Below are 24,016 nucleotides of genomic sequence, written 5' to 3' on the forward strand. Positions count from 1 at the left end.
GCTTAGAGATGGGACTCAAGGCCCAGCGACAGGGTCATATCATCTGGAGAAAGAGGGTAGATGAGAGAAATGGCCTTGCCTCATTTGTTTGTTAAATTCTACAGTTGTTTAGACACTTTTCTACATGCACGTTGTATTATATGATTTACAAGTAAGAAGGAGGGCTTCCCTGGTGGCGCAGTGGTTAAGAATCCACCTGCCAATGCAGGGAACACGGATTCGAGCCCTGGTCTGGGACGATCCCCCATGCCCTGGAGCAACTAAGCCCGTGCGCCACAACTACTGAGCCTGCTCTCTAGAGCCCGTGAGCCACAACTACTAAGCCCACGTGCCACAACTACTGAAGTCCACGCATCTGGAGCCCGTGCTCCGCAACAAGAGAAGCCACGACAATGGGAGGTCTGTGCACCACAACGAAGAGTAGCCCCCGCTCGCCACAGCTAGAGAAAGCCCACGTGCAGGAACGAAGACCAACACAGGCAAATATAAAAACACATAAATAAATAAATTTATTTTTAAAAAAAGTAAGAAGGAAAGAGAATAAAGAGGGCCTAGGATAGAATCCTGGGGCTCTCAGCATATGGAGACAGGCAGGGGAGGAGCCAGCAAGCGGGCCAAGGAGGAGAGGCTCAGGAGGTAGGAGGAAAAGCAGGAGCTTTGGAGGCCTGGAGCCACGAGCAGGTCAGAGAGGCGGGGAGAGCTGTCCTGTGGCAGCGGGGAGAGGCCGGGTGAGAGGATGGAGACGACAGCTCTGGATCTGGCAGCGCGAGGCTGAAGGGTGAGCTTGCAGGCTGAAGTCCAGTGAAGCGGTGCGGACGGCTCTATTGCAGCCAGGTTTCAGCACACTGGGGAGGAGTCTGATAAAACTGGAGCGAGTAGGGGCTTCCCTGGTGGCGCAGTGGTTGAGAGTCCGCCTGCCGATGCAGGGGACGCGGGTTCGTGCCCCGGCCCGGGAGGATCCCACATGCCGCGGAGCGGCTGGGCTCGTGAGCCATGGCCGCTGAGCCTGCGCGTCCGGAGCCTGTGCTCCGCAACGGGAGAGGCCACAACAGTGAGAGGCCCGCGTACCGCAAAAAAAAAAAAAAAAAAAAAAAAAATTGGAGTGAGAAGGGTTTCTGCTGGTCCACGAGCACTGGCCACCCCGTGTATTACTGCCACAGCTGGGAACAACTTTCTTCAGCACACCTGGTGGTGCCCTAAGCCAGGAGAAGACGAAGTTGAAGGGCTAAAACTCTCACTGGCCGAGATACTGGGGCATCACGGTGAGTCCTGCCAGACTGGGTCATTGATGACTACGTGGGTAACTAGTAGCGACCAAATGTTGAACGTCCTCAGTATCCGTATATTCCTGCACACATTACAAAGCCTAAGGAATATAAGCAGTTGTTTTTGGTTTAACTTCAAGAGAAAGCCTTGTTTGCAGAACCTAAAAATTACAGGCTGGTAGCTGCCCCATTGTTTGAATTGACGATGCACCAGGCTACGGATCCACCATTTCTTGTCTCCCTCAGCTTCTGAGCAGGTTCCATTTTACCTACAACTGCAATCCTGTGCCAGTGCAGAGGTAGAAGAAGCTGTCTCTGGGAGCACAGCTATATGCAGTGTAGAATAAACATGGTAGAAAATGTGCTTTGGGTATATCTCTCCCCCAGTCCTTAAATTGCCAACTATACTTTCTGTTTTTTTTTTTTTTTTTGCGGTAGGCGGGCCTCTCACTGTTGTGGCCTCTCCCCTTGCAGAGCACAGGCTCCGGATGCGCAGGCTCAGCAGCCATGGCTCACGGGCCTAGCCGCTCTGCGGCATGTGGGATCTTCCCAGACCGGGGCACGAACCCGTGTCCCCTGCATCGGCAGGCGGACTCTCAACCACTGCGCCACCAGGGAAGCCCCTACTTTCTGTTGTTTGAATAGTAAATAATATGAAGAACCAGAGGGTGGTGTAAACAAATGTGATAATGTTTCATTTCCTTTGGGGCCTACTCATACTTTTTTGTATAATGCTAAAGAGAATTGATTTCTTTCTATTTGTGTTTTCTTTTTAATTTCATATTAAAAACTTTTTTAATCAAAAAAAAAATTTCACGGTGGCACACTGGTTAAGAATCCACCTGCCAATGTAGGGGACATGGGTTCAAGCCCTGGTCTGGGAAGATCCCACATGCCGCGGAGCAACTAAGCCCGTGCGCCACAACTACTGAGCCTGTGCTCTAGAGCCCGTGAGCCACAACTACTGAGCCCACGTGCCACAACTACTGAAGCCCGCGTTCCTAGAGCCCGTACTCTGCCACAAGAGAAGCCACCCAATGAGAAGCCCACGCACCGCAACAAAGAGTAGCCCCCGCTTGCCGCAACTAGAGAAAGCTGGTGTGCAGCAACGAAGACCCAACACAGCCAAAAATAAATAAATAAATAAAATTAATTAAAAAAAAATAATTTAAAAAATATTTTTAAAAAATTTCACTGGGACGAGCTGAAGAAGGAAATGGGAGGGGGTGGTATAGACAACACCTTTGAGAAAGTTTCTCTCTGAAGGAGAGCAGAGAAATGGTAGTAGCCTGTGGAAGAGACTGTCAAGGGCAGTTTCTTTTAAAGATGGGCGCTACCAGAACCCTTGTGTGTGCTCATGGGGATGATTCAGTGGAGAGGGAAAGAGAGGCTAGAGAAAGGGACAAATGACAGGAGAATGTCCCTGAACAGGCAGAGGGGACAGGAGCAGAACTCCTTCTACCATGGCCACAAGAGGGCAGGCAGAAAGGCAGGGGTGTTGGGATGGAGAAGAGAAGGTGAGGATGTTGGGCACTGAGCCAGGGCTTTTCCAGATGCCTCCCTGCTGCCAACCAGAGAAGACTGGACCAGGGCAGACAGACCTCGGCTGGTCCCTGGCCAGTACGGTTTGTGACCTCAGCTTCCTTCTGCAATTTGGGGAGTTTCACACCTTCCTCACAGGCCCATGGGGAGGCAGGCAGAGCTGTGGAAGGAATACCCACGTGCCTGGTGCCGTGCCTGGTGCCATGCCCGACACAGAGTGGGCCTTTAGGGGCCCCTAGTAGGACGTGGCCGCAGAGTGGAGCTCTCACTCCTGACTGGGAAAGGATAAGCTTTCGGGGTACCCTACCAGGCAAATGCCTTACTGTGGGGCTGGGAGCTGGGCGCTGATCTGGGCTGTTTGTAAAGAAAACATTAACTGCAAAAGCCGATTACCCTCTGCTGCTCCCCACTGGGGCTCCGGATGAAGCCAGCTGAAGCCACTCCTCCCTGCCTGATGTGGGTGCTCACAGGTCCCACACCAAGGCACCTCTCGGGTCCTGGACCAAAGCCCCTTGCCCACCACAGCCACGGATGGGCTGGGTGACCTCAGGCAAATCCCTGCCCCTCTCTGGGCCTCTGTTTCCTTATCTGCAGCATGGAGAGGTGCACTCAGACCTGCAGGCTCTGATTTCAATCTACAACTTCAAGTCTCTGTCAAACAGTTTGTTCGTAACACTAGTGAACAAATACTGGCTCTAGAACCACCAACTGTTAGGTGACCTTGGCCAAGTTATCCATCCATGCTGGGTCTGCCGATGGGGATGATACTATTTCCTATCTCAAAGGGTTCTTGTGACGACTAGAAGACATCACCCAGGTAAAGCCCTCAGCGTGGTGCCTGGCACAGAGTAGGTCCAATAAATTAACGAAAGGGCTCAAGGCTTTCAAGGGGGGTTAATGACTCCCTTATGAGGCCTTTGGAGAGCCACTGTTGCTGGCTATCTGGCACCCAATCCCCGCTTCTTCCGGTCTCAGCACCCAACTATTCTTTTGAGGGAACTCCCCCTGCCCCATTTCCACTCATTGCCTTGAGGAGGGAGTCTTAACTTGGCCAGTCACTCTATCCCATCCCTCTGGCCATGGAGATCAATGAGGTTAGATCTTGAGATTTTAGCTAGACCTTGTGGGAAAGCAGCTCTCCTGCTAGTTCGTGGGACATGGGACTGGAGCTGCTGGTGGCCTTGCCCCCAACCCAAAGGGAGAGCCTGGTGGAGGATGACACCAACAAAGACTACAGCTGAGCAAGAAATAAAGGCAGGCCAATATTCTGGATGCTATTTCTTGGGCCTCTGCATCAAGCCAGTCTAACAGGGAGCTGTTCCCTGGAATTTTCAGTCACAGAAGACATTAATTCCACCCCACCCCACCCCCACCTTTTTTTTTTGCTTGAGTGAGATTGAACTGGTTTCTGTCACTTGCAACCAAAGGTTTCTGACAGCATAGCCTGCAATGCCATGGCCTTGGGCTGGCGTTCCATGTTCAGTCTGACCAGCCTTCTACCGCTTGGCAGAGGGAGGATAATGAGGCCATGACACTGACCACTCCTGAGCTGCCTGGAAGAGGGACAGGGCTGCCTCAGGACAGCATGGGGCCTGCATTCCAGAGCTCTGGAAAAGAGCTTCCTTGGAGAAAAAGGAGCCAGGAGAGGTGTGCACGACCTGGCTGAACCTTCTTCTCCTGGGTCCGAGAACTACTAAAATCAGCAGAAAGTAACTTGTCTTTGGCCCAGAGGAGCATCCAGAGAAATCAAGGCTCTCAGGATGGACCACTCCAGGCCCCAGTAAGCCCATCCTGGTTGATGCCCCCGAGAACAGTAAACTAGCAGCCACAGGGCAGCCCTGTGGGAGAATGTATCCAGCAATGCAGTTTGCATGGGGGCAACCCAGGTGTCCATCAAAGCGGGAGGCCATTAGAGAATAAGGAAGCAGAGACAGATACAGATAAATCTTAAAATGGGGCAAGTGAAAAAAGAAAAACAGAATAAGATCCTTAGCACAATACCATCTACCTATGCATACAAAACAGCTCTACATATTTTAAAAAGATACACACGCCCAAGGGCTGCCAAATGTCAGAGTGATGCTTATCTGGGCAGGGGAAGGCGTGAATGGGAGTGGGAACTGGAGATGAAGCAGAAAAGTCAAAACAAGAGAAGGGGCTTGTGTGATGATACCATGCCCTGAACTGAGAGGTCTGAAGAGCTCAGCTTGGTACTAGGCAGGGAGGAGGGACAGGTACCCATGCAAAGAGGACCACTGTGATCACAATCCTGGCTGCACCCTGGGATCACCCGAGGAGCCTTTAAGAAATCTGAGTGCCTGGGAGCCACCCCCCACCCCACCCCCACCTCCCTGAGGTTCTGATCTAATTGGTCTGGGTGCAACCTGGGAAGTGGGGTTTTCAGAGCCCCCCAGGTGACATCAATGTGCAGCCAAGGCTGAGAACCACTGAACTAAAGTGTTCTAATCCTGGCTCTGCCACTCACAAGCAAGTCACTTCCCTTCTCCAAGCCCTGGATTCTTTATCTAAAAGGGGCTAAGTTGCCCTATCTTGAGGAAAGACTGAATGTCACAAGAGGGGGCACCTGAGGGTCTGGCCACAGAGAAGCAGTGCTCTCTGCTGCAGCTGGACCCCCCTGCAGGAGGAATGCTGGGCTGAAAGCACAATTTCTTCAGGTAAGAGAAATAGGCAAGGCCTACGCATCTCTTTTTGTTTCTGAGACTTAATTTTGGCTCAAGTTCCAGGGCAAATACAGTGCACCCCTGGCCCACCAGATGGGGAGGACACTTCCCAGGTGAGGGTTGCCAGATAAAATATAGGATGCCATGTTACATTTGAATTTCAGATAAACAACAAATTCTTCTCTACCCAATATTCTGTAATAACCTATGTGGGAAAAGAATCTGAAAAAGAATGGATATACGTATAAATGAATCATTTTGCCTTACACCTGAAACTGACACAACATTGTAAATCAACTATACTCCAATATAAAATCAAAATTAAAAAAAGAAAACAAATTATTTTATAACTATGTCACAAATATTGCATGGGGTATACTTGTACTAAAGAAATTATTCATCATTTTTCTGAAAATTCAAATGTAACTGGGCATCCTAAACTTGACAACCTTACCCAGATGCTGCTTTAGCTTGGTGTTGAGGGTCTATCCAGTGTGGTCTGAGAGAGGTGAGGGAGGGATGAGGGGTCCCTATTCTGGAGTTTCACAGCTGAGACTCTCTAAGGGAACTATGTTACCCCCTTGTTCCTAGTGAGGAAAAGGAAGCCAGAGGAATTTGCATGACACTAACATCAGTTGCCTTTTACTTATCCACTTGGTACTGTGGACACCACCCTCAGAAGCCCAGTTCTTCCAGGAACTGGGAGGGAGGGGTCCCCTTTATGGTGGGATTTCTTTGGTTCTCATGTTGTGCCGGCCACAGCAGAGTATCTATTACCCAGGCTCAAACCGTACAAAAGCATGACTGTTTTGCTTTCTTCTTATCTTTATTATAACTTTTTTTTCTGATTATAAATCATTGTTGATAACTTGGGGGGAAAAAAAGAAAAAAAAACACCCATAACCCCTGTACCCGGATGCAACCAATGTCAATTTCCTCTTTCCCTGGAAAGGAAACATTTATTGAGCCTTGATCACATGTCAGTAACTTCTCCATTATCTCATATAACCTTTAGAAAGAAAAATAACTTTATTGCCCTTTCTGATTATAAAAGGTTTTTTTACATATATATTAAAAAAGATAACTCATAGAGGTAATAAAGAAAGAAGTGAAATTCACCTATGATCCCATCACCGAGAGATAGCATTCCTTCTGAATCTCATTTCCGCATCTGCATGTAATTGTGAACATTGCCCCATGGCACCTGTGCTGGTGCTCCCTGTCAACCAGCTCACTGCAGGCACTACTGTCAGAGAAGGAAACAAACTCATGCCTGCCACCTGCCACTGATGTTCCAGTGGGTCCTCTCCTTCCCTCCAAGGGGCATGGGATGCTGGAGGGGCTCAATAAAGGCTTGTTAAATGAGCAAATGAACATGGGCAAGAGTCCGTGACTCCTCACAGGCTTGTTCAGTCTCATTAAGTCATCAGAGGCTACTTCCAATTTGTATTTTTTAAAAATCCGAATCCACTTGCACTGATTATGGAGTGGCTGTGATTTCTCGGCTACTACCCTGAGACATGGGCTATCTGAGGGAGCAGGTGAATGAGGCCTGATTGTTTTCCTGCTCTATAGGAATAAAGAGCTCCAAAAAAGAGCGACAGGACATCTAGAGGAGGTTTTAGAAACCTACATTTCCTGGAGGTGAAATACCAAAATTTTCCATGGAAAAGAGTGTGGGGCAACACAGTTAAAATGCCCAAGTAAGGCCTCAGCTTGGAGGGTGGGTAGCTCTTCATAATTTGGTCTGCCTAAACCTGGATTTCAGACATGTGCTTCAGCCCCCATGCAAACGGGCAGAGATTCTTACTTCTTAGCTGTTATTTCTTGAGTGCCTTCTATGGGCCAGGTGCTATGCTGCATCGCTTTCATACACCATCTCATGTTCCCCTGCCCAACAATCCCACGAGGTGGGTGCTATCATGAACTCAATTTACAGATGAAGAAACTGAGGCACAGAGAGGGTTCGGTCACCTGGCTAAGGCCACATAGCTGGCAAGTGGAGAGCCAGGTGTGGAGCAGAAATCCGTGTGACTCCCAACCCTCTGCTCCTAACTGCTCAGAAATCCTGCTGCCTTTCTTCTCCTGGAGATTTGGGGAGGCTGAACGCATACATCTCCCTTCCCTGCCCAGCGGTGGTATGGGTGGTGGTAGGCAAGGAGCCCGGGGCCAGAGTTTTCCCTCAAGATGCAGGGCTGAAAGACCAGAAACAGCCCAAACATTCAGATATACAAACTGTGGTGCATCCATATCACGGAATCCTACTGCACAATAAAAAAGGAACAAACTTCTGATACACCATCAACATGGATGAATCTCAAAGACCCTGCGCTGAGATTAAGAAGCCAGACACAAATGCATATACCGCATGATTCCATGCATGTAAAGTTCAAGAAGAGGCACAATAATCTATAGTGAAAAATCGGAAGAGTGGCTGCCCCGGGAGAGAGGGGGGCTGCCTCAGAAGGGGCAGGCAGGAACTTTCTTGGCTTATGGACAGGTGTATAAATATGTCAAAACTCAAACTTTAGATCTGTGCGTTCACTGCAGGTAAATGACATATAGGGCCGTGTCCCCTGAGAAACTTGCTCTCCTTTTGCTTCCCCAGAAATGGAGGCTGGGTTGGCTCAGGTGCCACCTGAGCACCTTCAAGAGCTAATGTCACAAACAGAAAGCAGGTCAATGGTTGCCAGGTGCTGGGGGGAGGGAAGGATGGGGAGGGACAGCCCAATGGGTATGGATTTCCCTTTGGAGTGATGAAAATGTCTTGGAACTAAATACAGGTGATGGTTGCCAACTGAATGCCACCGAACTGTACACTTTAAAACGGCACTTTTGTGTCATGTGACCTTTACCTCAATTTTTTTTTAAGTTTAGAGAGAGAGAGAGAAATAAGGTCTTAAGAGCAGCAGACTTGTAGCCCCATGAGTTCTCACCACCTCCTCTGTTACAGCCAGAGCCACACTTACCTGCCTGCTTCCCCAGTGGACCTTGAGCCCTTTAACCATGGGCCTTGATTCGATACATATTGCCGACTGCCTGGGCAGTGTAAATACTAGAAGACTAGGTCATATGTTTGACTGCTATACCAGTAAATGGATTGTGAGTGAATGAATGAGCAAATGAATAAACACGTGTGAGTGAGTGGATATATGAATCAGTGAATGAATGAGCGAGCAAAAGAACAAATACTTGCATGAATGAGTGTGTGAGCAAATGAACAAGGGAGTGAAGGAATGAGCACAGGAATGGATGAAAGAATGAGTGAGTGAATGAGCACGGAACTGAACGAAGGAGCAAGTGAATGAACCTGGGCCAGACCATGGACTCTGGACCACACCCGTGTGGGTTCCAATCCTGGCTTTGCAATGCAAGTCATTTAACCACTGCGTGCCTCAGTTTTCTCATCGGTAAAACGGGGGTGGTAGGTTTTTGCCAGAAAGAAATGAGTTGAAATGTGTCAACTGCTCAGAAGACGCCTGGCAAAGTGAGCCCTCGGTACTCGTGAATGTTACAGAAATACACATCCATGCGCGCGGGGACCCGCTGCCTGGTCCAGGCGGCGCCGCCCTATCCCCCTGCCAGCGGGAGCCGCGACCTACCGAGGAGCTGCACCTCGTCAGTGATGCCGTAGACGTCGATGAGCGCCCAGAGAGGGCCGCTCACGGCCACACCGCAGTGGAAGAGCACGGGCTCACCGTCGTTGACGCTGTAGAAGACACGGCCGTGGCGGTCCGCCCAGTAGGCCAGCACAGTGTCGCGCAGCGCCAGGTTCTCGGGCAGCGCCTTGGCCCAGTAGCCGGGCCGCGTGACCAGGTCGGGACAGGCATACTTGGGGATGTCCTGGGCGCTCATGAGCGACGGGTCGTGCGCCGTGAAGCCGAAGCGCAGCGCCCCGCTCCAGCCCGGGCGCACGGCCACCAGGCGCAGCCGCACCTGCTCGTATAGCCGGATGGGCCGCTGCGTGAACGTGACCCCGTTGCAGAAGCTGTTGCGCCGCGTGGCCCGGCGCGAGTGGCCGTCCAGCCGCACGTTCTTGCCCTTGGCCTGTGCATGGAAACGCGGCGCTTCGCCCAGGACCGGGCGCCGCTCCGGGCCGGGGCCGCAGCAAGGCCGGGTGGCCAGGAGGCGCGCGGGCGGGCTCGAGTCTGCGGGAAGACACAGACAGGAGGGTTAGGCGCCCTCACAAACTGTTAGGCCCCTCTGAAACTGTTCAGAGCTGTTTCACTCCCAGACAGGCCAACACTAATGAGCTGGTCACAAGAGCCAGGCTGGGGTCAACTGACTTCTCCATTCCCATCAAATCCCTCCACATCTAGAGGCTTCCTCCAAAAGCCACTTCTGGGCTGCAAAGTCCCTCTAAAGGGAAGAGCGGCCTTGGATTCTTGGGGAGTAGTGGGGAGTCTTTGGTTGCTTTTCTCTGTGTAATTTTTATTAAAAAGCAAGGCAATTTGGGCACACTCTTGGGATCCCCGGCGCATCCTGGAATCTCAGCTCTCTGGCACTTCCTGGCTGTGTGATATGCAGGAGATCCTATCACTTCTCTAGCCTGTTTCCCTGCCTGTAAAATGGGGACATTGCTTAACTCACACAGCTGCTAAATGAACATGTGGACGAAGTTCCTAGAATACTGCCTGGCACAGAGCATGTGGTTAATAAGCAACTAATAACGTGATCATAATACTGAGGTTCCAAAGGACACCCAAGCCAGTATTCTGACTTCCCTTCCCCTTTACCCACAGAAGAGGAAGGCATTCTTTATAAGCAAGTCTGGCTTTTCTAGAACATACACCTTTCATAATTCATTTCTATGGGAATTTTGCCCCAAAGGACCTGGAGAATCTTGGGATAGTCTCCTTTCAAAGGATCTGGACGCTGGCCACAAACCCAGGTGGCCCCTTCTGGAGGTGGGGGCATCATCCTTCCCACCTTCCCTCCTCCATCCCTGGTGACTTACCATGCGTTTCCTCATTTAATCCTTATAATAACTGTATGAGGTAAGGACTACCATTATCTCCTTCATGCAGATGAAGACATGGTGTTTCAGAGAGGTTGATTTATTTGCCTGAAGTCACACAGCTGGCTCCAGTAAAGGCAGAGCTTCAATTGAAGCCATGTTTGTGTGACCTCCGTCCTGCCTTTTTAGCCATTTTACCTTATTCTCTCTGCTGTTTAGGAATCAACACAGGATGGACAGAAGGGCTGGGCTGTACACCCCTGATGTAGGACAGGGATGCAGAGGCCACCTGTTGATTCCTTGTACCCCTAGGCAGGCCTGCTAGGCATTGAACTGGTGGAGGAGGGCAGCAGGCAAAATGCTCACTCCATTATTCATCCATCCATCCATCCTTCCATCCTTCTATCTACCTATCCATTCCATCCAACCATCCATCCATCCATGCATCCATCTATCCATTCATCCATCCATCCGTCCATCATCCATCCATGCATCCACCCATCCATCTTTTTGCAGATGCATCTGCTGGTGTGAAGCACTGAGGGAGCACAGGTGATGATACAATCCTGCCCTTGTGGAGATCTGAGTCTCTCCGTGGAAGAGAAGACACACAGATGAATAGACATGAACATTAGGGACCAATAATAACAATAGAGACCACATTAGGCATTGGCATTGGGGGGCTATTAGGCCCAGAGGAGACCCCAGACTCAGCCAGGGGCCGGAGGGCAGGGGGTGATGTCCACAGAGCCAGGTCTTAAGGGAGTATACATTCCAGGCAGAGGGAACACTAGGGGCAGAAGTGGGGGAAGCTGGACTTGGAGGGGAGGGTAAGTACTACGGTAGGTGTGACAGAGGGTATCTGAGGTTGGGCAACGACTGCTTTGCAGGGGTGAGGGGTGAGGGAGCCATCACATCATAGGGACCAAACAGGAAGGCCCTGAACGCCAGCCTGGGAGGCTCAGAGTGCACACCATAGGGGCCTCCAGTGGAGCAGGCCGGCACTGCCTGTTAGGAAGGGCCCCTAAGGCAGAGAGGAGGGTGGACACAGAGCCAGGCTGTGGGCCATCTCCGGAACCACAAGGATAAGAGTAAGGGACCACTGGACAGCAATACCAGCAGGACAAAAATCAGACGAAGGGGGGAAATACTGCTCGGGTGTAAACCATCCAGAGAGGCCGCCCAGGACAGCAGAGCCTGCGTTCTCCACGCACGCTGTGGCCTTGTACCAGCCACCCAACCGTGGGTAGCAGTTTCCTCCTGTGTCTAACAGGCCGGATTCTCTCCAAGGTCCCCGCCGCTGGCAAACTCTCCAGGAAACATTAAATAGGACTAGAGATCAAAAGCACCAAAGACCACAAGCCACCCTTATTTGATTATTTTTATCTCAGCTCCCATCACTGTTGTTTTTCCAACCTTACCTCTCAATCAGAGACTTTCTTTACAAAACTGGCTTGGGAATCCTAAGCAGCTGTTCCTTCAGAGTGGCCTGGCGATTTCAATGGATGCTGGGGTGTGGAGAGATACTGCTTTGTTACTACAAGGGGATGTTTCCTGCTAAACCAGCTATATGTTAGGATAAAAGGCAGCCAAGTAACCAGCGAAGTTTACATATTTGTTTAATTTTGATTATATGATCCAACTTCCTTCAGGGAATGAGGGATAAACACTACTTTTCCCTCCTCTGAGGCCAGAGGCCTTATGTGAGATAAAGAAAACCAGAGTGAAAAAGTCTCTAAGAGGATGTGTTATTTACACAAATTGAAAATGCTCAAAATGAAAGAACAAAAAGCAATCTGCAAATTGTACACCAGCATCTGCTTTTAGCTCAGCTCAGGGAAAGCAGCTTCTACATGAAACAGAAAACTGTGGCCATGGACCCCACGGGGCCTCAGAGAACATCCTAGTTCAGGGATGTCAATGGAAAACCTGAACTTTGTCATTTAAATTACAGCAATAAACACTACAGCCATATTAGAGAAAGTTTGGGAAGAAGGAGAAAGTTTCCCCTCTTCTCCCCACATTCACACCTTAGCTCACATTGCATTTTTCATCTTCCCTGCCTGGCCCTTATCCGCGGAAGAACCATGGCTGTGCCCTCACTAGGCGCCATGTCTTGGGCCAGATTTTTTTTTTTTTTTTTTTTTTTTTGCGGTACGCAGGCCTCTCACTGCTGTGGCCTCTCCCGTTGCGGAGCACAGGCTCCGGACGCGCAGGCTCAGCGGCCACGGCTCACGGGCCCAGCCGCTCTGCGGCACGCGGGATCCCCCCGGATCGGGGCACGAACCCACCCGCGCCCCCCACGTCGGCAGGCGGACCCCAACCACTGCACCACCAGGGAAGCCCGGGCCGGATGTTTTTGATACAAGGTTGTAGTTAATTCTCAATACAAATCCTCACCCACAGGATTATTGTCTTTATTTTCCAGGAAAAAAAACTTCCTGCAGCTACAAGGAGATATGAACCCAGCTCTGTCTGACCCCAAACCAGTGCTCTTTCCTCCTGTCCTGCCTTTCCTCCATAAGTAGCACAGAAGTACTAAGCACTAAGTAGTACTGAGTACCTTTTCTAACTTCCTTGCAACCAGAGTACACATTTAATTTTGCCTCCTGCCTTTTCTTTCCTAACTCAACATTATATAAAAAGCATTTTTTCCCACATGGCTCCCAAGCATTCACTGTTCTGTTTCACGACTGCAGAATATTCCACTGAGAGCCAAAATGTCCCCTGCCGTTCCCCTCCTGGAGATCACTTCAGCTGTTCCCCCAAATGGCTGAGTCCATGGGCACAGATGTTCCTGGCTGCTGGTGCCAGGACCAGATTTAAATGGACGCCCTGTCACTGGTGAGAAGGTGTCACCTTCTGCCAGGGAGGGACCCCAACCCACGCCAGGGGCCAGACCCTTTCCTCCCATGCAAGGCCGAGTCCCCACTGGCCTCGTGCGGGTGTGCCTCCCTCTCTCTGGCCAGGAACTGGGTCTAGAGACTCTAAGAACAAGGCAGGGGGAAGGAGTTTCTATGCGGTGGGAACCGAGGGGAGACTCTGTAGTCTCTTCCTGTGTGTAGGAAGGAGGGGACAGTCCTGGCCCACCCCTCATGGTTAACCAAAGGCTGCTCCAGCCCCTCCAAGACCAGAGGCAAGGGCCTTTCCAGCGTTTAGTCAAGGAAGCAATGCCCCATTCGAAAACGTACGAGTACAGATTTTGGGGGGTGGGTGATGAGTGGCTGTGGGTATTTAGGGAGGAGGGAGCTCTGTTCTGGCTAAACAAATGTTGCCACTGCCAGCCTTGGGCTAGTCCTTCGGGAAAGCAGGGGGATGGGCTGCTGCTCCATGATTTACTCACATCAGTGCTTTAGAACGGCCCTCACGGGCTCTGGGTGCAAGCCCGTGCTTTGCTGCTAATTTGTCTGAGGGGCCTTTGGACAAGTCGCCATCTGTGAATAGTGTGTGAATGCAGAGCCTCATCTCAGGCTGCTGGGAGGGGCGATGAGAGCACAGAAAGCTCCCAGCAGGAGTCCCAGCACACGATGGATATGCACTAAACGTTCATTCCCGCCCCTGCAGGGAACATCAGGTCCAACCCCTGGGTAAGCCCCTCACTCCATCTCTCCCACACTTTTATTTTCTAAATTTCAATGTGAGAGGCAGTTAAAAAGAGCACAGGCTTGGAGTCAGACAGATGGGGGTTTAAATTCTGGTTTTGTCGTTTTGTAGCTGTGTGATCTTGAGGTACATGCTTAACTTCTCTGCCCCGCCCCCCAACCAGACCTAGAAAACTGGTAAGAGTCATCTCCACCCTGCACAATTGCTCTGAGGACAAATGAGGCCAGCTGGTCAGACTCGGTGTGTGGCACGTAGTAGGTGTTCACTTAACACTGGGTTCCCCCCCAACACCCCATTTAGTTACCTTATTTAGTTTCTTTGCCGAGAAAAGGTTTACTCCTGGGTCGAAGATGGCTACTTGTAGGGTCAGGGGAATATATCCTGCAACGTTTCTCCCATGGAGGGTTGATAACCTTGGCCAGGAAAGGCCTCTTGAAAACCCCAGGGTCACTTTCTCTGGGTGTCTGAGGACAGAGGCCTATTTTTAAGCCATCCCAGCAGCGTCCCAAATGTGCACTGTGCCACCCCTGAATGATGCCCGCTCATCGCCCCAACCCAGCTTTTCCTTTGATCTAAAAAGAGCCCAAGGAAATGGCATTTACTGCCAGGAGGATGGCAGGAAGCAACAGCTCCAGCTTCTCTGGCTGCCGAGATGACGGCCTCCAGCTTGCTGGCACTCAGCAGATGGCATTCTGGCTGAAATTTTCAGCAGATTCCGCTCCACCGGGGAAGGGAATTGCCAACTGCGAGGACAGTCTATTCTGCCCCCTCCCTCTCACCAGAGGATTTAACTAGCCTTTTACTGAGCCTTCGTTATGTGCCTGCACAGGCCTTTGTGTATTGAGTTTACATTCTTACAACCCTGCAGGGTAGGTTTTACCACCTTCATTTTCCAGAGAAGGAAACCAAGGCAGCAAAGATGGGCAGTGGCAAGGGAGGGCCAGGCTCGGGCCCTTCCTCCCATCCCTGCCCCCTCTCCAAGGCTGCCGCCTGTGGCCTTTGGGGGCGGGGGTCGTGTGCCTTGCTAAGCGCAATGACAGCTGTACCGGCCCCTCTCCCACCGAAATACACCCACACTCCACTCACACAATGTGACGTACAACTTCAGGGGCTCTGAACCCTCACAACATCCAACCTCAGACTGTGGACCTTCAGTAACAACTCTCTGGTTCAAGTGACAGAGGTAGGAAGCAACAGGGTGCACGTGTGTGCGTGCGCGCTCGCGGGCTTTAGAGAGGAAAAGGCAAGCCTGGTATTTGGCAAGGCTTCCCGTCACCCAAAGCAGGGCGGGAATATCAGTCTCCTTTGGCAACAGAAAGTAATTTTCTATTGGTGAGTTTGAAAGTGTATTAGAAAAAAAATAACCAAGCCTCCTTCACCTCTGCCAAAAAGGGCAGTGACATGCACCCAGCAGAAAGACGCCAGCCTAACGGGACTTTGTTTCAGAGGCCTGGTCGGCCAGCACCCAGGGTGGAAAGGGGCCAGCCCACACTTGGAAACCGCCACCAGGCTCCTCCCCCTCCTATTCTCTGCAGACAGAACGCGGTCAGCACAGTGCAGCCGGAAAGGCACAACACTCCTGTCAACAGCTGCAAGGAGGCCCAGGAGGGAGGCCGGAGGTCACGCGCCACTGCTCGTTGGGAGAAAAGCCCTCTCCTTCCAGGTCTAAGTGGCAGCCCTCTTGGCTCAAGTGGGCTCAGATGCACTGAGTTCCCAGGGGGTGAGGTCATCCCGACGCCCGCTCCAAGCATGTTCAACAGAGCTGGGATTCCCAAGCCGGCTCCGACCCTCTGCTGGGCCCCTCGGTCGAGGCCTCTTCTTGATAAAGGGACCCAGCAAGCTCCAACTTCAGAAGCGCCGGCTCCCAGGGTTAGGACCCCACTGCTGCAGAGGGTGAGGGGGAACGTGCCCTCATTCTTTTTCAAGTACATCACTTCCTCCTTCATCTGACATTTAAGGAGCATCCGCTCCATGCCAGGGCCGCGCTGGCTGCAGGGACGCACACGCTGACGAGTCACACACAGTCCCTGACCCCAGAGCTGAGAGACCAGCAGGGGGGATGGACACAGACAACATGACTGCACAGGGTGGTCAGCACGGAGGGCTGGGGCCATGGGGCTGCTTCTCAGAGGGGCCACTCTGCAGTCTGAGGAAGAAATGGCTGGGGGTGGGGCATGATAAAGGATGGGGAACTGTGTTTCAGGCAGAGGGAACAGCACAGGCAAAGGCCTGGAGGTGAGAGCAAGCTGAGCGCACTTGGGGAACTGCAGGGAATAGAGTGTAGAAGGGAAAGGGGAGGGTGGAGAGGGAGTCAGGAGCTACATCACAAAGGGTCTTAAAGGCCTAGCAGAGGAGATTAAGGTCCTCACGAAGGCTCTGGGGGCCACTGAAGGGTTTGGAGAAGGGAAAGAGCCTCTGAGGATCCGTCTCTCTGAAAAATGAGATTCAAGTCCTGGGTCTTCCCATAGAAACTGCCCGCTCCTTTCTTCCCTGCCTATCAAAATGATCCGGCACAGCAGGAGTGGTAAAACCAGTCCAGGTTTCGAACACTGCTTCCAACCGCTGGCACAGTCTTGTCCCTTGGCACCTGCTTCTCCTCCAGGCAGCTTCTGGCAGCTGCCTGCTAAGCCAGCTGATGGGCCAGCTTTCTCCTTCTCTTTGCCCTGATAGCTGCCACTCCCCCAGCCTGGGCGATGCCCAGAAGCCTGGCTGTTCACTATCCTCAGCCCTAGATGGGCACCTGCAGGGCCCCTGTCCCAACTTTGAAACAATAGGTCCACTGGCCCTGCTTTCCAGGCTCAAAAGCAGCTGGAAACTCTCCTAGAAAACCAACTGTTCTCACCTCTGGAGCTGAGGAAATGCTCTTCACAAACGCCATGGCTGGGTGGTGTTTGCTGGCCCCGAGGGGTGGGAGCCCACCTCTGTGGCACTCCCAGTGTGTGCCAGGGGCTCACCACATGGCCCATTCACTCATGGCCACACCCTGCCAGGTGGCTTCCAAGTGAAGAAACTGAGGCCCAGAGAGGCGGACGTCCTGGCCAGAGACCACCCAGCCTGTGAGGCTAGTGCCTGTTTTTGAATCTGGTCCTGTCTGACCCTGAAGGTTGCATCCTTCCTGTTTTATGCCTCATTCCTCCCAAGGTCTCTCGCTTACCCCCTGACCTACAAGAAAAAAGTAGGCAATGTACAAGAGGCATAAGCCACCTTCTGGGACAGAGGTGGAGTGAGGCCCTGGCTTGGGCTCAGAGAGGGGCAGGTGTGGTGGTGGATGTCATCAATCAGCCTGTTTTGAGCAACTCAAAGGCCACAGGTTGGCAGAACTTGGGATGAACAAGAAGCAGCATCTAAAAAAGGGAAAGCAGTGGCAGATTATAGCAGGGGGATGGAGCCCCAGAGCCGAATGTCCCCAAGGTCTAAAAGGGGATTGGAGGTGGGGCATGATCAGAGAGGCAGACCTCCCAGGGGGCCATCTAGAGTCTGGGGCTGGCCCTCCACCCACCAGACTTCCTGTGATCCTCCTGACAGTGCTGAAGGAGGTGACTGCTACCAGACCCACTGCTGGTGAGGAAGGGAGGCTCAGAGAGGCTGAGAGAGCTGCCCAAGGCCACACAGCCAGGAAGTGGTGGAGTTAGCATTAGAACCATACCAGCCTGGCTCCCAAGGCTAGGAAGAAGATGCCATGGGTGCTTTGGGAAAAGTGTAGAAGTTATCCCTACAGGGAAGGAACAGAGCCTGGCACACAGTAGGTCCTCAACTAAAGTAGATTCCTTCCCTGCCATGTTTGGCTTTGAGGCCCACAGAGAAGTGACTCAAGGGTGCCCCTCCCACTCTCCTTCCTTCTCCAAAGAGCCAGCTTTCTCTTTCCTCTCCCCCTCTTCTGTCAGACTGGCCTTTCTCCAAATGCCTGAGGGCTCCCAAGAGCCAGTGAGTATAGACTGAGGATGCCTGCAGGAAGTCTGCATGGGCTTCTGTCCCTGACCCAAGAAGTAAAGGATGAATGTTGGAAATGCAAACTCAGGAGTCCTAATAAGAATCTCCATATCACACATCCTAAGCTCTGATGATCTGAGAGTTGTTGGCTCACTGGGGCCTCTCTACATCCTTATGAGCCCATTTCCCAGATGAGGACATTAGGCCCAGATGAGGAGGGGATGGCCCAAGGTCATGGTGCAGGCAAACAGCTGGGTCAGGATTTCACTCAGACCTGAATCCAAAGCCATGCACACACTTAACCATCATGTGGAATTGCTTCCCTAGCCAGCCAGCGAGTACTTTAGGCATCTATTGTAGGGATTTGAGAGGTGAGACCCAGCAGGACTATTTGGTCCTATTGCTCCCTTCCTTTTCATCAATTTCAAGAGCACGGATTCCTTGCCTTCAAGGAATCCAAAGTCACCTCTGGCAAAGAGGGTGAGACATGCCCATTTACAGAGTCCCCATCTTATGTTGGCTCAGACTTCTCATGGAGTCTCCTATTTATTCCTCATCACAATCCCATGAGGGGGTCACCATCATTCTCCCCATCCTAAAGATGGGAAATGAAGGTTCAGAGAGGGGAAGTGACTTGCCCAGGGTCACTTAGCTTACATATAGAAGAACTGAGGTTTGAACATGAGACTACCTCCAAAACCAGTGCTCTTTCCACCATCTCTCCTGGGATTCCAGCCACAGACCCCACCTGTAATCTCTGTGTGACCCTTTGCAAGGCTCTTGTCCTCAGTGTCCTGATCTGCCAAATGGGAGGTGGGACATGGTGTTTCTGAGCATTCTTGGAATTTATGAGATGGGTGGGCATCTCCTTGGGGAAAAGGAAAGAAAACACGAGCCTGAGGGATATAATTATGATGTAAACAATGTGTAACGTTGAGGATGTAAACAGAACACACTTGTTAATAGCTGTGGGCCTTGTGCCGACTGCCAGTACTGCCCCAGACACCACCACACCACCCGTATTGCCAGATGGTTTACTCATTAAAGAACTTTCTCCCCTCTGCCCAGAGGCGATACAAGAGGCCAGCTCTGAGCTGCTCTGAGTCCTGGTAATAAGGAGAATGAAGGGGAAGGGAGGAGAGCGAGCTGGCACTGATATCCAAGAATGGCTGCTGCTCAGAAGTACCTGCTGCTACGTGTGGAAAATTGCTGAGGCTGGGAGGTCACAGGGGAGGGAACAGACCCAGAAGGGGGTGGGTGGCTTCATTTTTCTGTGCCTCAGTTTCCTGATCTATAAAATGGGGCTAAAGCCTCCCAACATGCAGAACTGGCAGGGGGATTAGAAAAGTGAGAGATTATGAAGGGCCCTCCACGCGTTCAGCAGATGAGCACTGGCTAACACTTCCTATAAGACCCCGGGGTCAAAAGGCACCTTAATGGACAATTCATCCCGGATCCATCTGATGCTCTAGTTGCCTCTACAATGTCCATGTCAAGTCCCAATTGGGCTAAACACCAATGCCACTCTGGCAAAGGGTACTTTCTCCCCCACTGCCCTCATTCCACTTCCAGATAGCTTCCACAGTTAGAAAGCTCTTCCTTTGACTGAGCTGAAATCTCATGTGATGTCACACACGTCTGGTCATGTCTGTGTTTGGTCCACAGTACCCTTCGCTGTCAAGTCTGCTCCCCTGCCTCATGGATCTGCAGGCAGCTCTCTGGTTCCAAGGGTCCCCAGGCTATGTTGCTGGGGATCCTTTGCCCCTCTGGGGCTGACATGGCCCTTGCTTTGCTCTCCAGAAAACTCTCAGGACATCAGTCGTCGCCTGGCCTGCCTTGAAAGGGGGTTGGAGATCTACACATCAGACTTCGGGAATATCAGCTGGGGTCCCCATAAGCCACGGGGAGAGTGGCCCTACGCTTCCATGCCTAAAGGTGGGATGTGAGATAAACAACCTCAGAAGTAGGTGAACAACTGAAAAGAAATCTGCGAGACAAATCTAGATGCTCACAAGTTTCTGCTCAATACTATGAAGGCTTCCAGGGCAAATGTGAAATGCCCCTCACCTGACCCCCTGTCTCGACCTGGCAGTCATCCATCCCACACCAACACTGCTTCCTTCTAGTGGGAATCATGTTGGACTACCCGAGCTGTGTGCCCTTAAGCAAGCTACTTTCCCTCTCTGTTCTCTCAATAGTTATATGGGACTAAAAATAGTAGCTCTCTCACAGGGCTTGTCCTGAGGGCTAAATGCAGGTACCTGCTGAGAACAGTGCCTGGCACAGCCTGGCTGAGTGATACAAGCTAGTGGTTATTATTATTCTTTTGTGTCTGTCTCCCATGGGAGCACCAGGCCCAGCAGGGAGCAGGGGCTTGTTTGTCTAGTGAATACATAATCATAACAGGTGCCCCCCGTGAGCACTCACTATCTGTCAGAGGCTTTGCAGGCCTGAGACGTAACATCATTATCTCCTTTCTGCAGAAAAGGGAATCAAAGCTTAGAGAGGTCAAGTCGTTCGTCTGGATAATAAGGGGCAGAGCCCAGACTCAGACCCAGGGATGGAGGCCCCCAGCCTGTGCCATTACCAACGCTGTTAATAATGACAGCACACCAGGGAGACAGGATGCTCCTGCCCTGCAGGAAAGCCTGGGTGCAGGGTGACAAAGGGCACTCACCCTGGCCTCAGGCCCTTGCTGACCGACTGGTAGGGGCTGCCTGGAGCTCTGGGTAGCAGCCGGGCTCAGGGGAAAGGATGTGGGTGCGTGGTGACACCTGCCAATGGGGGGTGGGGATGGCCGAGCACGGGCCAGCTTTTACCAGGCAGACACATCAGGAGCCTGAGCCCTAGTCAGGCAGGAGGAAGGGGTGCAGAGCTCCAGTTCACCCCTTCTCCTCCAGGGCAGGATTCCCAGATGCCACCTCTACCTTTTTAGTTAGAGTCTCCAGGCCTGGGATGAGGTGAGCGGGGTTGGTGGATGGACCTTTTCTATGGGCAGCTTCATTCTGGCTGCTGGGGACAGAGGCGATTCACCTTCCCAGGACAAAGAAGGTAAGAAGGTGTGCCTGCAGGAAGGACAGCTTGTGGGGAGGGGGGACTCAGGAGCTCAGGATGAGGCCAAGGGGCAGCAGCCCCAAGAAGCCCCAGGGGGCAGCGCCCCATAGTGATGGGGGAAGGGGCTTTGGGGTCAGGCAGGCTTGGGATCAAATTCTGTTCTGCCACTTCCTAGCTGCCTGACCCAAGGCGGGTCTCATGACCCTTCTGAGCTCAGTTTCCTCATCTGTGAAGTGGGAGACTACTTCTGGAAGGCTCGTCCTGATGGTTTAAAGGGGATGAAACAGAAAAAGGGCCTGGCATGGGGCGGGCGTGCTGCAGCTCTGACCACTCGGCTACACCCCCCAGGTGGGCGCTCACAACTTACCGCACGCTGGGCCCCTTCCTCTTCCCTCTCTGCTTTAAGCTCTCACCACACACCTGGCTTCTGGGCTTCTATTTTAAGTCCTTATAGAGCACTACCAAGTACAGAAAGCCCTTTGGTCCAAAAGAGGACACAGTTGACTCTTCTTGTCCAAGGGGAAGATTAAACAGCCTGTTCTGAGCAGCCTTTGCGGCCCAGCCCAGCAAACACAGCACATCATCCTGGCGGGGAGTGTGGCATCTGAGAAAGCTAAGTCTTCTGACTGCAGGCCGGCCTGCAAGAAACCACTCTTCCTCTGACCTGACCTCTACCCACCGCTCTGACCTCATATTGCCACCCTCACTTGCACTGGGACCCCCGAACTCTGCAGCTCCCCCTTCACATGCCCCGTTCTCCCTCCCCTCAGGCCTTTGCACATCTAACCCTCTGCCTTGAACAGCCTTTCCCATTCCCTTGTGGCTAACTTCTCTGCTTTCCGGTCTCAGCTGGACAGCACCTCCTCCAGGAAGCCTTCCCTGCATCCTCCTCTAGGCTCTCACAGCCCCCTGGGCTTCCCCTCCCCCACTTACCAAACTGCCCTGTCCTTGGTCGTCTCTCCCACTAGACCTGGAAGTTTGGTGAGCCAATGCAAACTGCAAAATGCAACCAGCCAGGCAGATTCTCGTCCTCAGAAATGAGGTGTCTTGGACAGGGCTCAAGGAACCCTTGGGAACTGCTGTCAGTGCTATGAAAGGGATGCCTCCCAATCCAGCCCCTCAGCTCAGGGCTCGTGGTCACCGGGGGGCAGAGCTTTCAAGGCAGGAAGTGAAGGGCACTTGTCAGCCAGCCCCGTCTAGGGACCCCAGGGGCAGGCCTGAGGCCTCTCCTGTCCATGGTGGCAACAATAACCATGACAGCGACTGCCCTGGGCATTGTGCTAAAGCCTCCGCCCGCTCTGTTCCGTTTAACTTTCACTCCCACCAACTGCGAGGGAGCTACACATCCTCCCCACTTGCAGGGAGGAAACTGAGGCACAGAGAGGGGAGTCTTTGCCCAACATCACTCCACTGGGAAATGGCCGCGCTGAGATTTGAACCCAGGTAGCCCGACTCCAAGATGCATGTCTAGACCTGGACACCAGACCTCCCTGCTGCTGTAGACCAGTGAGTGGGCTCACCATAGCCCTTAACCACTGCGACCCACGGAGAGAAATGCATTTGACGTTGTGATACGCAACTCGCACAGGTGCACGCACACATGCACAACTGAAGCCAAAGTTTCTGAGGCAAAAATACTCTTCCTACATGAATGCACTCGATATTTTATCTTTTATCCTGTTCTATGTCATTAGGATTTTTTTTAAAAGGTGGTCGTGCATGACCCACAGTAGACAGATAACAAGGCCAGGCCTTGTTCGGGGTGCTGGGCCTCGGCCCCTCCTTCTTTGAGGCACAGGGTAGCAGCACCTTATGCTCTGCAGTGATATAACCAGTTACGTGACCTGCTCTACTAGAACATTCTATCCCTCTCCCACCAGTGGCCAGCTCCACGGGGCCCGCCTGTGGCTGTCCATCCCATTCAGGGCTGAACCCCAGGGCTGGCACACGACACATGCCCAACAGATGTCAGATAAGTGAACGAAGGTGCACAGTCAGGAAAATGCAGAGCAGGGCACACCCCAGGGTCACCCAGCCTGGGCGCACAGCACTTAAGCAGAGATCAGGATGGCTTTGGTTCAACTGAGTTACAGAAGACCCTAAAAGCAGGCAGAAAAAGATGACATTCGAATGAGGGAGGCAGACATTCATTTGGACTTTCCTTCAGATGTCGCCTCCCCCAGGAAGCCTTCCCTACCCACCTTTCCTGCCTGGGGAGAGAGAGAGGGAAGGGAGAAGAGGTGGGATAAGAGGGTAAAAACAGAGTGAGGCCCCAGTTCCGTCTGGCTCCAGATTCCCCACAGGCAACTTCTCCATGTTTCCTATACATTGGACAGACCCATTCCTCTTCCTCACTCCCACTGATGGATAAGACTGCTCCACCCTTTCCCCCAACGCCCACCCCAGCCCCCAGCATCCTCGCAGGCCCTCACCAAGGAACCTTGACTAGTCAGGGCCCCTGACCATGTGTTGACAGCCTGGTAGGTTTCAGGGCTGTTGGACGAACCACTATCACTTTGAGAGGCTCAGGCTCAGGCCTCTTGCTCAACTGGGAGGCTATAAAAGTGATTCTTCATGACCCAGTGGGAGAGAGGCAGATGGGGCCAGATAAGGCGGGCAAGCCCAACCTAACTTTACGTTGTGACTGGGTAAAGGAGGAAGAGTGGTGCAGAGAGAGGGGAACGTCACTGGTTGGGTCATCCATGTAGCCCCCGTGATGGCTGTGAGAGTGACAAAGGCTGCTGTCCTCCCTAGAGCTGAGACAGTCCAGATCCAGGGAAAAGAGTGGCTGCCAGGCCCTCGGAGCATTATCGCCCACTGCCAGAGGGCAGCAGATCTGACCCATGTAGGCCCAGTAGCCACACGGTTCCATATTCAGGTCAAATAAAGAAAGAGGCTCTACAGGGAAGGCGCCTGAGTGGCCCAGTAGGAGCAGGTGCTTCCGGTCTGGACGTAGCACTTGCAGACTGACCATGCAGGTTAGG

General features: G+C 52.2%; 1 protein-coding gene across 1 annotated transcript in view; it reads right to left on the reverse strand.

Moving 5' to 3' along the window:
* NEURL1B (neuralized E3 ubiquitin protein ligase 1B) overlaps window positions 1-24,016 on the reverse strand; it is a 42,023-nt gene that overhangs the window by 14,010 nt on the left and 3,997 nt on the right. Inside the window, exon 2 of the mRNA XM_081230987.1 lies at window positions 9,091-9,636. Coding sequence (XP_081087113.1) covers window positions 9,091-9,636 — 546 coding nt within the window. The remainder of the gene's footprint in view (window positions 1-9,090; window positions 9,637-24,016) is intronic.

This window comes from Mesoplodon bidens, assembly GCF_964165515.1.
Source record: "Mesoplodon bidens genome assembly, chromosome: 4".
Taxonomy (NCBI): domain Eukaryota; kingdom Metazoa; phylum Chordata; class Mammalia; order Artiodactyla; family Ziphiidae; genus Mesoplodon; species Mesoplodon bidens.